This window comes from Stigmatopora nigra, chromosome 7, assembly GCF_051989575.1.
Source record: "Stigmatopora nigra isolate UIUO_SnigA chromosome 7, RoL_Snig_1.1, whole genome shotgun sequence".
NCBI classification, from domain to species: Eukaryota; Metazoa; Chordata; class Actinopteri; order Syngnathiformes; family Syngnathidae; genus Stigmatopora; species Stigmatopora nigra.
In genome coordinates, this window is record NC_135514.1 from 3,190,119 (window position 1) to 3,205,739 (window position 15,621).

General features: G+C 39.6%; 1 protein-coding gene across 1 annotated transcript; it reads left to right on the forward strand.

Annotated features, from left to right (window-relative positions):
- The first annotated feature begins 371 nt into the window (after positions 1 to 371).
- zhx1 (zinc fingers and homeoboxes 1) lies at positions 372 to 13,412 on the forward strand. Its single transcript, XM_077720176.1, has 8 exons — positions 372 to 1,012; positions 2,656 to 2,938; positions 3,026 to 3,483; positions 3,625 to 3,825; positions 3,924 to 4,136; positions 6,219 to 6,383; positions 7,182 to 8,384; positions 10,189 to 13,412. Exons 2-8 carry the CDS (start codon positions 2,758 to 2,760, stop codon positions 10,453 to 10,455), a joined length of 2,688 nt encoding a protein of 895 aa, XP_077576302.1. The 5' UTR covers positions 372 to 1,012; positions 2,656 to 2,757; the 3' UTR covers positions 10,456 to 13,412.
- The last annotated feature ends 2,209 nt before the right edge of the window (positions 13,413 to 15,621 follow it).

Sequence of the window (15,621 nt, forward strand, 5' to 3'; positions counted from 1 at the left end):
AAGCCCTCACAGTCAAATTGGAGTGGACATCTGGAATTGGAATTGAAAAGTGATTCACATAAGTGGGTGTTATGGTATCTAAATATGGTGTAATTTGTGTACGGAAATATATTTCTTGAATGCTTTCTCTTGGTGCACTTTAAAATTCCAAGATTGTAGTTCAAGAATTGTTTATATCTCGACTCAGGGGCAGTGATTTTGCAAAATAATTTGCGATCAAGCGCAGTTGACAATGTTAAAGAACTGAAAATACTGCGAAGTAATGTTCTGGTTGTGTTTATTAAAAGAAAAAAAAGGGTGCAATGTCAGATTTGGCCTCAAGTAGCGTCTCGTGCTGCCCTGACGAGGTCATGTCAGGACATGTTGGCACGGCAACAGATACGTATAACGCCTTGCTTACTTGCACTTTTAAATAAGAACACATTTCTTTAGGCGCAACTGATAGCGCGAAGTTCTATTTTTCGGCAAAATAACAATTCCGATACATTCGAATTTTTTTTATCGCACCCAAAGTCGCTGACGAATGACGTCACATCGGATCCGAATAATGACGCTGATCATTGTTAAAAAAATGCGCTGTTAAAATTGAGAATTAGGTCAGCTAATGCAGCACCGGCAAACACCCTATGGTGGTAACCGCTGTGGTTTTATTCATGGAGCCATACACAGCACTTGCCGGGACACACAATAACCTGTTTGGAAGAGGGTGAGAGATGCCCGGTGGTTCCAGCATCTGCTGACGGGATTGGGAGCCGCTCTACCGGTCTGCCTGCGCGTGTATCCCCGCCGTCGGCTTCGGGAAACCGACAGACGAGTCTGGCGAGCGTCCGCGCCGCCAGTGCGCCCCGGCCCGGCTGTGGTTGAATGCTTAGCCCGCTGATAGGGCAGAAGACAAGCGAGGCGGCCAGACAAGACACCGACAGCTTCTCTGGGGACACCCAGGAAATTAGTCTTCGCCTCGCCTCGTCAGCCTGGCAGCAACACGGCGCTCGCTCACGCTTGTGTAGTTGCAGTAAGTTAGCTTGCAGATGCAATGTACAGAATTTCATGACTGCTAGCACTGGCTACTTGGCCCTCGTCATACACATGCTACATGCCCCATCGTTAAAATAGACGCCCCAAATTATCAATCGCTCTCATTCCTTTTCAAAACAATGAATTAACATCGCTAGCTCGTCTCCGAATAACCGAGCTGCATTTTTCTTTAGGGCAGTGTTCTCGTTCATATCCTTGTCCAAGATTAGAAGTTAGCACAGACGTGAACACCTGTTTCACACCTAATGTAACGATATAGCTTTTGCGTTATTACTAAATATACACATTATGATTCCCTGTAAATTATGATGGCATCATGTACGCTATATCAAATATTGGACTTCCTCCCCTGGTTTTCTTTGTTGTAGTTTTAACTATTGCGTTAAGAATAATGAGAGCTGTTCCAAGTATCTCAATTCCCATTTAACCAATTTACCTATTCAAAATGAAACTATACATATTCAGGTAGTTGGGATACAAGTTCATTATGACAAGTACTTCAGGCAAAATGTACAGCAAAGTAGTTTTGGAAATCGAGGTCTAACTGAACCTCCATAATGACCCAAAATGTTGCACAGGCAAACCATGTTAAATATCTTATAATTAACCTTAATGTCCCACCTCATCCCATTTTCTGAACCGATTTATCCTTACTAAGGTCGCGGGGGGTGCTGGAGCCTTTCACAGCTGACTTCAGGCCAGAGGCGGGGGAGACCATCAATTGGTGGCCAGCCAATCGCAGGGCACAAGGAGACAAACAACCATTCATGCTCACACTCATACCTGGGGGCAATTTAGAGTGTCCAATAAGCCTACCATGCATGTCTTTGGGAAGTGGGAGGAAACCAGAGTACCCAGAAAAAAACCCAATCAGCCCTGGGGAGAACATGCAAACTCCACATGTGAACCGACCTGGATTTGAACCCAGGTCACTCAATGTGAGGCCGACACGCTAACCACTTGGGTAGTATTGGGTAGTGCTGTTTTGTCCCTTCCAGGCAGTCCTGGGATGACCACCTCAGGCAGTCATGTCGTCCATTCTGTGTAGCGGTGACTTTTTGTTTTATTTTAACATATGCCTCATTCTCTTAGACAAGATATGTGCTGAGACTAAACAAACCTCAACAATCTGCTCCTTGTTAGTAATGCTTAGACAGAAATATGCACCTTATTCGATTAGTATTTGCTCAACTATTGACCCATATTTACTCTATTCCTTCAGTGGAATAACACTCCTTAGTGTAAGGCTGCAATTTGACACATTTGTGGATTTATCAAATTGGAGAACATTAATATCAAAAAATATATTGTGGGCCAGATCGTCATCATCATCCGTACCACTCATCCTCATAAAGGTTGCTGGAGCCTATCCCAGCTGTCTTTAGGTGAAAGGCAGATGAGACATCAGACTAGTCGTCAATCAGTCATAGTGGTTGTTTATTGTGGTTGTATGGTTTAACAATAATTAAACTTTTTATTTTAAAAATCTGCCCCATTTTAGGCCTCGCATTTAATTTTGTTCGCTGCTTGAAAACGACCAACTCCACACACAGTTTTGAATTAATTATGTAAAACTGGCAATCTGCAAACTATTTCCCTCTCTACTTGTTCTTCCACCAGAAATTGGATCTTGCTTTAAGAACATGGCCGCATAAAGCATGAGCCGCCACTCTTCTCTCTCAGACTTTCTTCACTCTGAGTAGAAGGTCATAAAATTTGACAATGTCAAGCCGCCGAAAGTCTACCACACCCTGCATGGTGCTACCCTCCGAAGAATTGGAAGAACCAACTGAAAGGACGATGGAATTAGAGGGTGTGAGGGTGGAGGAGACAATAGAAGAGAATCACACAGCAGCGGAGAATGATGAACTTGTAGTGGTTGTCAAAACACCACCAGACATTGGTAAAGTTTTTGCTCACTCTCTCTCCACTCTCCAGTATTTTCGTGAAACCTGATTCATTGGTTTTAATTAATGTTCTGTTTTTGTAGGGGAGTCCAACAGCCTAGAAGAAAAAGACGTCCTCAGTCCATCAGTAAAGTGGAGTACTACTAACCCCCCTGAGTTTCAGGGTACTGCCCATCTGAACAAGGAATTGCAGTGTGACACACTCGAGGAAGCAGGACCAGATACCACAAGTATTGGCGCCATCTCACTCAGCAAGACCCCAATCATGAGGATGAAGGCCAAATCAGAACCTAAAAGGATTGCCGTCTCGAATAAAGCCTCAGATGAAGCCGTGGAGTATTTTGAAGGAGGTGTAGAGGCTGAGATGGAAGGAGAGCAGGAGCCAATAGAAGCACTTTTGGGACCAATGGTGTCCGTAGAGATGTTGCTTAATGACTCTATGAAGTTTGGAACAGGCAACCTATTGGTCAGCCAAGCCTTTGAGCAACCAAGAAAGTCATCAATTTTAAACCCCACCGTTATTCCTCCTGGCCTGGCTCAGGTAGCATATTATAAACCTAGCAAAAAAGTGCTACAGACACAAAATCCTTCAAATAACAACTTTAATAAAACTTGTGACATAAAACATTCCTGCATCTAATCTTATACTAATTTATATTTCTCTTTGTCCTCTTTTCTTCAGGTGCTTTCTGCTTTTCAGGCCCAGCAAAATACATCAGCTCAACCCCAATTGCTGATTCCTCTGAGTAGCATTCCCTCATATAGCGCAGCAATGGACATCAACCCTTTGCTGGGTAACACTTACAAGAAGTTTCCCTATCCCTCCATGGCTGAGATTAACAGTCTGGCAGGGCAAACACAGTTCACAGAAGAACAAATTAAGGTAGTAAAATGGCAGTGGTTAGATCATCTTTGCTGAGAAAGATGATCCAATAAAAATGTTTTAAAAAAACAAGGTTAATTACTCCCTTCAATGTTCAGGTTTGGTTCTCTGCCCAACGACTGAAGCATGGTGTAAGCTGGACCCCAGAGGAAGTAGAGGAAGCCAGGAGGAAACAGTTCAATGGCACTGTGCACACAGTGCCTCAAACCATCACTGTCATACCTGCTCACCAGCTCTCTGCTGCCAACGGCCTGCAGTCCATTTTGCAGACCTGCCAGATCGTTGGCCAGCCTGGCTTAGTCTTCACACAGGTATGTGGACAAGGAATATATGTACAGTTTGCACTCTTCTGCCACAGTATAGATAATTGAATTCATAAATTAACACTACAGATCAAGTATATGAGTAAAAATACATTAGACTTAAATAAGAAATGAATATGGCTGGCAATAAGCCTGAATGCAAAGTCCTGTAAGTAGCGACTGTTGTAATTTTGTGTTTATTCTTGGTACATACACTCAGACAAGGGCAGCAATGCGAATTAGTGGTTTACTCATCTGCCACACAGGTTTTATGTTTGGTCTTTGAATTTCGGGAACTTTCCATGCTATGCTTTCTTCCAAATTTTTAAAAACTTAGGGTCAGTACTTCTCCAAAATTTTCCCTATTTGTCGGTAGCCCCTCACACGCATACTCCCTCTCTATCACAACGGAATTGTATTGTATCGTTTGTTAATATATTTTTATGGTCAGTGTAGGCTTCTCTGCCATTTTGGAGAGTTTTCTGTCCTGCTACTCATGATGCCCAAACACACCAGTCTTTCCTCTTCTGTAATTAGAATAACAATGAAGTTTATTGGCCAAGTATTTTAGAATGTAAAGTTGCGTAAAACAATAACAAGTGCATTTCAAAGGACATACATATTACCTATTGGCTCTATGACAAATCCGCAGCCAAACAGTGACACTTAGTGACACCTATGATGGTGGTGACACTGATGATTGTAATATTGATTGAAGGTCCCTATGACATTTAACCGTGACACGTATTGAGAGATTATATGCAAGGATTCGTGACATCCAAATTCCCTATAACAAAGAACAACCTGTCAATAATCATAATGATGTCTTTAACATGTCTCAGTGACTGTTGTACCTTTTCCATGACATCATTGCTGAAACCTAATAAAAGCGCGACTTGGGACTTAGGAGGGGGAGAAGGTCCGCAGAGCCGAGTGCGTGTCCATAATGGACTCGCGCCTCCAACCTTCCCCAGCCGCGCGGTTGCTTTAAAATATAACACAGTCTCATGCCTCGTTTTTCCTTTGTGCACGGTTGGTAAGTATGGGGATCTGTAACTTCAGACCCAACATAGAAGCATGCAGGGAATTTACCTCAGCTATCTAGAGCCACTCTACTATTAAAACAAGTTCTAATGAACTATGACCATCCGGCTCATTCCCTAAATATCTCAACAACCAAGATGCATGATAACCACACCCACAGAGCGCGCAAATCCGTTACTGGCTAACTCGGATTCTACATGCATGGCTTTATTTTTGCCGGAACAGAATCAGATACTTTTAGATTTTGCCTTCAGTGAATATGCAATGGGACAAGAGCATCAGTGTGAGTTTGCCCTCTATTGGCTAACTCTTAAACTAGAGGCAACACGGGCAACAATAAGTCCGCAAATAATTGATCAGTGCTGATCTAAAGAAAAAAATAATAAAATCAAGCTCCCTTGATCGATAGCTACTGAACCATTAAGACATTTGGATTACAAAGGTCTGCCGGACAAATGATGACAGCGTACCGTATTTTCCGGACTATAAGTTGCAGTTTGAAAAAAATAATAATAATTTGGCTGGGGGTGCGAATTATACTCCACTGTCTTATTAGTTAAATTATCCACACATTATTACATGATATGATATGTTCTTTTTACACTGAACCCCAGGGAAGGCGCTGCAGGGCTGTGTTGATAAACCTGTGTTGACATTGGCAGTGGGTGGATTTTTGTCCTCAAGGGTCACCACGACGAACCCATAGAATCCCCTGTAACTTATACAATGAACTGAGAAGGGCTTACCAAAAAATATAATTATTTTAAAAACAAAAATTCAAACTCTTACTCAAGTGCGACATGTATACCTTCTTCCCCTTTTCGTCCTGCATTTTTAGCTTGTCTGACTTACAGTACCAAAAAATACGGTAGTTTTTTGTGATTCTTTTTTTACTTGATGACAGTCTTTTTATTTTTCAATTATAACAGACTTTGTCACATTCAGAATTCATATTAATTATAAACATGAACTTTCCTAGCCCCAATTTTTCAATATCTGTATGAAAGTAGTAGCAGTAGAATAGCATCTCCAATTCTTTGTTCCCAGGTTGCTCCAGGAGGAAATCTACCAGTTAGCAATCCCATCACCCTGACAGTGGCAGGGCTGCCAAGTCAATCCAAGAGTTCCAGCCGAGTTTCCTGCCAGTCGACCCCAACAAACAGTGAGCTTAAACGGGCTACCACTGTCCAGCCCCCTTCCCTTTCCCCACAGGTATAGCTGTCTCGCCCTAAGTTTAAGTCAATGATTCAGTGCTCTAGAGGTGGGCGATATCGCAAGATTATCCTCCTACAATTCATAAAAAAATCTCATTTACTGGACCACTTTACCCTCGCTAGGGTCTTAGGGGGTGCTGGAGCCTATCCCAGCTGACTTCAGGCCAGAGGGGGGGGGGGGGGACACGCTGAATTGGTGGTCAGCCAATCATAGGGCACAAGGAGACAAACAACCATTCATGCTCACACTTATACCTAGGGGCAAATTTTTGTTGGCTGCCAATTCCAGCTAATTTCGGCAGCCTGAATTAGTGGCCAGAAGCAGAGTTAAAAATCTGCCAAATTATTTTTTAAATAGAATTTATTCGACTGGAGGTCGTTGATAGGCAGGATTCTGTAAGTGTCCGCGCCCGTCTGCGCATCGTAAAATTATTGATAGGTTGTTCACTAGATGACGAACTCCTACATTGCTAGAATTCTGTAAGTGTCTGCGGCCCGTCTGCGTCGTAAAATTCATGAATTGTGCTTTCAATTGGTTCATTTTTAGTGGTTTATGGTTCTTTTTAGGAATTTGGAATCCTACTCAATCACGGGAGTACAAAAATATATTTTTAATATTGCAGATTTACAAAAAATAGCTACAAAAATATTTGTCCAATTAATTTTACACGATTTTCCCACAAAAAAAAAGCATACGATGAAAATAGTCACAAAAATAAAATCAAAAACCTGATCGACCGCCTCCGGTCGATTATGCTTACTATGTTACCTTTATACCTTTTTTTCTCTTTGGAAGGAGAACTCAGCCCTGTGTGCTGACACATTCAGTATGCGGCCTAAAAAGTCCAAAGAGCAGTTGGGTGAGCTGAAAGCCAGCTACCTTAAAAACCATTTTGTCAGTGATGCAGAAATTTCTCGCTTGATGAAGATCACCAATCTAACCAAGGGAGAGATCAAAAAATGGTTCAGTGACACCAGGTACAATCAGCGTAATTCCAAGAACAGCAATGTTATTCTTTTCCACGATGGTGGTGGCAGAGTAGGTGGTGTCTGCAGCAGCGGCACTAACACCACCATCGTCATTGACTCAAGTGATGAAACCCCAGCATCCCCTCATCCCTCTTGCACACCTGCTGCCAAGGAGACACGGCCCAAGACATGGAATCCGTTCCCCGATTTCACCCTACAGAAGTTCAAGGAGAAGACACCGGAGCAGTTGGTAGTTTTGGAGGAAAGCTTTGAGAAGAGTAGTACACCGTCTGATGAAGAACTGAGTCGACTGAGAACGGAAACTAAACTCACACGAAGGGAGATTGATGCCTGGTTTACAGAAAGACGGAAAATGCCCGCATTTGGCACTCCCTCTTCAGAGTGCTCTGAGGCGGGACGGATTGAAACTGGTGGTGAGAACGCTGGAGACGTCTCTGCCACTCCGCGATCCGCTTCCTCATCTCGTAAGGGTAGTCAAACTCCACCTGGAGGCCGCTGTAAGCAAGTGCCCAGCAGCAGCAGCGTTAGAGACATCAAAGATAAGACAAAAAAGACCCCAGAGCAGCTCCACATTTTAAAAAGTGCCTTTGTGCGGACTCAGTGGCCCACCACCGAAGAGTATGACCAGCTTGTGGAGGAAAGCGGCCTACCCCGACCCTACATTGTCAGCTGGTTCGGTGACTCGCGTTACTCGTGGAAGAACGGGAATCTAAAATGGTTCTTTCAGTATCAAAGTGGCACTATAGAGGGCCCAAACGGTGGCGGAAGTCACAAAATGGGAGGCGCCAACCGGAAAAGACGTGCCAGAAATCGCGGTTGGGGAAGATCCCGAACTCGTAAGCAGCCCAGGCGGTCATCATCTTTCGGTTCAGACTCAGACAAGTGTCCGCCACCAAAGATATTCAAGAGTGGGAGGGACATCCTGAAGGAATATTACCTAAAGCACCGCTTCCTCAATGAGCAAGACCTGGATGAGCTCGTCACCAAGACCAACATGAGCTATGAACGGGTAACTACAACGCTATTTACTTTTACACTTGCATGAAAGGCTTTAGCTCAAAATGTTTGGCTCTACAACCTGCTGGCCTTTTTTAACAAGTATTTATCAAACACAGTGCCACACTGATATTTCTACTAAAGTCAAAGAGGAAAAACAACAACATGGTTAACAAAGAACAGGAAAACATATACTTTTTATGTCATCAATTGACACTGAAGTTAAGTCCAGCCTTTAATTATCACACCAGGAATAAATAGCAATCCAACCATAGGGGCTTAGAAAGTTATTTTGGCGCCCACATCAAAAGAAAAATACATTCCATACAAAACAAAGATGCTTTTGCACTAATCATTCATTCATTTTCCAACCAGTTTATCCTCACAAAGATCAAATTTATATTTGCTGGGCCCACACAGAAAGATAATATGATCAATTGCAAGGCCAAAGTGTGTAAATTGGTGAACTGTTGTTTCTATAATCCCTGATTTTTACTGTTCTCCTCTAATATTGTATCAATCATACATTGCATTGTGGATTATCTGGTGTTGTTTACAATGGGCTAATACCACCTAAACTCACGTTAATATATATAATATAAGATCAATATCATGTCAGACACACCTTAACACATCTGTTATGGATGGAAATATATTATATTTTTGGTAATAACTCTGAAATGCTTGGCTCAAACATAAGACACCAAAGGAACACGCCACTCATAGTGAATAATGGTGTTGCATATTTTGGAATTTTTTTTCTCAGCAAGTCCAGATGGAATTTTAACATTTTCAAATAAAAGTCAGCATTAGTATAAAACTTTGAGGCTTCTTTTAGCAAACAGAACAAAAAATCAAAAAATTGGCCATTATTACCAACACTAAAGTACACTTTACCTTTGTGTTTTTTGTGTATAACAGACATTAAAACAATCTATTTACAAAAGTCAAAAGTACAAAGGAATTTATGGTAAGGCTATTGACAAGAGGCAAAAACTAAACATGTGAATCTAAGGCAGCAAGTGTTGCAAGATAACTTTTAAAAAATGGGTTTAATTGGCTAATGATAGCCAGGGAAAAAGTTCTGCCTTTCATTTTGTTTATGTGAGTGTGTTTTAAATTAAGCAGAGAATTTTTATATGCCAAATTGTTGGCAGAGTTCGTCTGTCATGAGACACTATGTAGTCCCCACAAATAATTTTAAGTTGACAACATTAAAAAAATCCTCCTAACAAAGGCCAGAGATTTTTAAATATATTACTTCCACACTGTCCATTGCAAATCCTAATTTATAATCCCCTCGTTACTCCTTGTTCCTTTTTTCTCTGTTTTACAAATCCTCAATATATCAAACTCTCAATCAAGACCTCAAATGCAATGAATTTTACCCACAGGGCAAATTTGAAATAATAATACAGAGCCTGTTCTGATACAGCAAGGAATATATTTTTTTTTATTTTCAAATGTGAGGAGGAAAAAACACTAAACTAATAAATGCTCAAATATAGCCACCAGAAAATACAAACGTTTTATAATTACATGCAAACTGTTGAATGTTATAACCAAATTTGGTAAGTTTCCCATTCCTCCAAAAACGGGTATTTTTGACCAATGCTTTTGTGGGAATTTTATTTTTATTTTACAAATTTTTGATCCATTTTAGGTGTCTAACTGGGTTTCTTTCTAGTCACAATGTTATTGCCATCACATCAGAAAGAGATGGTTTCAGTGTAGATGCAACGATTTCAGTGCCAATGAAAGACCTCAAATGACAACATCCTGTTAAGTATTCTTCTCTTGTCACGCTTTCCATGAAGGTGCGAGAATGGTTTGCCGAAGTCCAGCGACGGCTGGATGTTGGGGCGGACCCTTTCCAGGAGCCGGCTTACAGCCAGACGGCCGACGTAGAGGGGGTCGACGAACTAAGCGGAGAGGGGTCACATGCTAACAAGGCACCAAGAGGCGATGGTATGGAAGATGACGAGGAAGATGATGAAGAGCATGCCGAAGAGGATACTGATGACAGTGAGGTTTGGGAGCCATCACGCAGCGTGAGAAAATCTTTATCTGTATCGGAAGACTAGACCTGTGCACAAGGTTCAGGTGAAACATTGCATAATGTTCCACATGTTTTTCAAATGGTGTCAACATGCGACTAACACGTTATTAAGATTATTTGAAGTTGTATCTCCCTGATTCGGCTCTTACCCAACTGACATTATTACTACAAAAGGATAATTACCCCATATCACACAAAAAAACATCTAAAAGTATACATTAATTTAACAAAAAAACATTTAATTAGAAGAATTGGTCAAATTTCGGCCCGGTGAGTGAGTGGTTAGCGTGTCCGCCTCACAGTTCTGGGATCGAGGGCTCAATTCCAAGTCGGTCCTCACTTTGTGGAGTTTGCCTGTTTTCTCCGTGTACTCCGCTCTCCTCCCATATCCCATAAACATGCAGGGTAGGCTGGTTGAACACTCTAAATTGCCCCTCTGTATGGGTTTGAGCGTGAATGATCGTCCATCTCATTGTGCCCTGCGATTGGCTGGCCACCAATTCAAGGTGTTGACCCCTGCCTTGTGCCCGAAGACAGATGGGATAGGCTCCAGCCCCCCCGTGACCCTTGTGAGGATAAGCGGTACAGAAAATGAATGAATGAATGGTCAACCTGCATCGGTCATGTACGAAAGTGGCCATGATTCAAAGGCACCTTGAGGAGAAATAGATGTTTTAAATATCAACTCCCTTTCTGGGTGCAATAATGCATTTCTCTTGCGTACGCAAGTCCAAATTTAAACTTTAATTGCCAGCGAATGTTCACACTTCTTTACATTGAGCACACGGAGTGTAACCATTCTGAAATAACGGTTTATGTATTACGGCTTTTAAAGCGAGAGTCATCTGAGCGAGAGTGAATTAAGTTAATCATGAAAATCCATGATGGATCAAGGCCTAATGCAACATGAGCCAAAGTAAATGAACATTGAATGAATGCCAGCATATTTGTTGAAGGATGTCTATTTAAGTCTTCCCTTGAACGGCCGTCACAAGCTGACATTTTTACAAGGAAAATGGTTAACTGGAGGTGGGGGGGGGGGGGGGTTGTATGTTATAATATGCACTGCAATCAATGTTTTTTTATAATTTTTTTAAATTTTGTTTTGCACCATTTGACACAACAAGCCACATGCTGTAGTTACTTTTTATATGTATATTTGCTGTAAAACTTTGCCAAATTGGAATGTGTTGATTTTCAACCTCCAAAACAATCAAGCAACCAAACAAAAACAAAAAGTGTTTAACTGCAGTTTGCAGTATAAAAAAAAATGCACATATGTCGCCTCAATCATCATAGTACAAATTAATCCAACAATCAATTTATAATAATATTTTTGACTTAAATTTAACTACTGGCTTGATGTATTGTTTTTAAAACAATATTTCAGACATTTCGAATCATGAAGCACTTAAACTGACCTTCTTTCAAAAGCACTTTTTTATGCCACATAGTGGATAAAATTATAATTTGGCACCTTATTGTCCTATAATGGAATGGCTCCAAGAGCCGGTGTTTGTTTTATGACTAAACCAGTATTTTTGCCTTTTTTTTGTACGTTTGTATAAAATGTATCACATTGCTCATTTTCCCCGGGGAGGAATTTTACTCGTTTAGTTGATCCACTTTTCTAATGATATGGAAATGGTCTTTGATGTTTAAATGGCTTTGTAGAATCAGCTGCCACTTTCTTTTGCTTTATTGCACACTTTGAGCCACATTCTGATTTTCTTTTTTTAAATGAGTGTAAGTGAAACAATGCTCGGACAATGTTTTGTATTGTTTCAAATCATGTGTCCACTTGACATTTTCACGGACTCTGGGGGACATGTTGTCCCTCAGGTTATCTTCTCACAACAAACTAACAGAGGACATTATGAGGACACCTTTTGGATGCTATGTGTGCATTCAAACACGGCCCTCTGCTTCCTATTGTAGGGGAAAAAAAGAAAAAAAACTTGTTAGGAATATCTACCAGCTGCCGTTGACCCAGCCACGGCAAAAGTCAATTCCCCACCAGGACCACGTTGACTGTTGTTAACTCTTACAGAAATACTGTACCTACATGTGCCTACTTGGCTTGTGAAGCAAGAAGAGGATCTCCCCAAGTCATCACAAAGCACTTACAGTAGCCTTTCTTGAAGCAAATGGGGAAGGATGCATGAGCAAACTTGTGCTTTTTTCTTTTTTCTTTTTGCTGGACACTACTACAAATGCCTGTTTGAAGTTAAACATTTTAAACTTCTGTCCCTAACCTTGGTTCAAGCCTTGAGCTTCTGATGTACTCTTATGGTAATTTGCCACCTTCCACTTTTGGATCTCTCAAAAAGCATTTTTTCACCCTGCCTGGTAAAAGCTTACTAAAAGCAAGCTCGCTAATTGCAACTGAATGAGCAGAAACCTTTGACACATTATTTGTCGTAATGTGAATAGTAAGTGCCTGGGCATGAAAACGAACAAGATCTTGTACCTTATATACACGTGCATACCGAGCGTTTATACCTTTTTCTCTATTACTGCATGCAATAAGTACTGCTCATTTTGTACATACGTGTGCGCGCGTCTTGTTGGGTTAGCCTTGTTGCCACATTTTTTTAAGCTCAACAAGTACAAGTATGATTTCAAATTCTGTCACCATGGATTGTATCATTGTCTTTCCCAAATCATTAACCGTAGGCTAGACACAAAAGTCTCAGTAAGCTAAATACCCTTTTATTAGCAAGCCTGAGTCCTTTTCTTAGCAATTCATCACAAGCATTATTGTTCATTTTTGTGTCTGTGTTTTTTTTTTATTTCTTCCCATCCCTGACTGCACATTCTGCTGCTTATTTTAGTCCCTACACAAGGTCCAAGTGTACCCCAAAGTATTTTACTAGCCCACTTGGAAAGCTTTTCTATGTTTTTATCAATGACAAGTGTCTTTACAACCAAATAGTTTTGTTTACTTTGCTCACTAAACCATGTTTGAAAGTGTGTATATATGTATAAATGTGTATGTATATATATATATATATATATATACACGTACACATACACATACACATACATATATATATATATATATATATATATATATATATATATATATATATATATATATATATATATATATATATATATATATTTATATATATATATATATATATATATATATATATATATATATATATATATATATATATATATATATATATATATATATATATATATATATATATATATATATATACATACATATATACACACATACATACACACATACACACATACCATACCTGTCAACTGGTACGTTCTCGCCGTAATTGGTACAACTGAAAGCCCATTTTTATATTGGTACGCTGTACACATGAAAATGGTACGCTAAACGGTGATTTTGAGAAAAAAAAATAAATTAAGGCACTTTCTAGCCATTTTTCACCATCCGCCATTGTTTCTTCCCGGAAACGCATGTCTGCCAAGTGATATATGTACCGGCGCCTCTGATTGGCTAAAAAAAAAAGATCATGATAAACATTTCGTTTTGTAACACTTTCACCATGTGATTTCCGTTTCCTGTTCCCTTGTTTATGTTTACTTTCATTTGCAAAAAATTACAAAAAAGTAAAGTGGTAAGATTTTCCATGTATTTATACATATATGTAAGGGCGAAAACAAAATTTGGTAAGATCACAAATGGTTCGAGGTTGACAGGTATGACATACATACACACATACATACACACACATACATACAGACGCTCATACATACACACACACAAAATGTCATTTTGAACACAGATGTTTTTGCTGGGGTTGCTTTTGGGTACTTTTGGTGCAAGGAAAATCACCACTCACTTGAAAAGATGAGCACTTTATAAAGGTAATAGTATTTCAAAACAATAGGTGTCAATATCCTTAAGACATTTTACTGTTACAATAAGGCCTTAAAAAGTGATACGCGCAAATAACAGTGTTTGAAAGATGTTTCATCGAACTTGGTTGTTTCCTTCGGTATGATGATAAAGTGCTATGTCTTCTCAGTGGGTTTTGATTTCCCATCATGTATTATATATCCTATGTCCTACTTGCAGTAGACCTAGTATCGTGAGTAGTTAAGCTGCTGTAATATATGCATACCTTTTTGTCTTCAAAGGTGCTTTGCTAAGCGCTTTACTCCTCTGTTATATGTGTGCTCTTTGAATGTTAGCAGATCTTTTCACCACAGCTTTTTCAATGAAATACACAGTCAAAGTTGAGTTTTTTCGCTCCCTATTCCAGCCTCATTTCTTCTTAGGAATGAAAATACTTTTCTTTTTCAATTCTTTAGCATAACATAATACAGTATGATTTACTTTACAGTAATGGTTCGACTCGTTTTTGGAGATAAAAATGCATCTCTGGAGGATTTGTGAAGCTGAGAATTATGATCGCATCACTTTAAAACTCCCAATAAATGTTTACTTTTTCATTTTTTTGACATCACAGACTTTTAGGTTCTTAAAAGTCCTGATTAATCACGTTAGCATTTAATAACGATAAGAACTCTGGCGAACAAGATGAATGTGAATTGTCCACCTGAAAATAAACTAGGTGATGCAATTTGTACTCAAAGATAATTTGTACTACTTTTAAATCTCACCCGTGATAACAAGCTGTGTATTTTTGGAACTTTCGTCAAATTAAATATGTCGACCTTGTGCGTTATTACATTCACAATGTCTGTCTTGGTTTGTACTACTCCCATTCACTTAATTTGTCCAAAATTGGTATTCATTTTGAATATTTCTTCCTCTATCTATATTTATAACTAGAAAAATTCCTTTAACTATTCCGAGATGTAAATGTGAATTTGCACCTGTTCGACTGAAGTTAGATTCAATTTAGCAATCAGTTGCTCGTAAGGTAAATTAGATTATATCATTTCTATCTAAAGCACAAAGAAAATACGCTTTAAGTAGAGTTCAATCAAAGGAAGAGTTATACGTAAAATATTTTAAGACATTTCTAATCATTCAAAATAAAAATGGTCAGAACGTACATGACAAAATGACTTTTGTTAAAAAAAATTGGTCAATTTTCCTGACTTTTCATTGACAGATGTTTAGTTTTCTCATTTTGAATCCAATTCGGGGTAGCCAAACACCACAAAGTAATTCACTAGTGTTTTGATGTTGACAGCTACTGCATATCCAGAGGTGAGTAACATAAATACT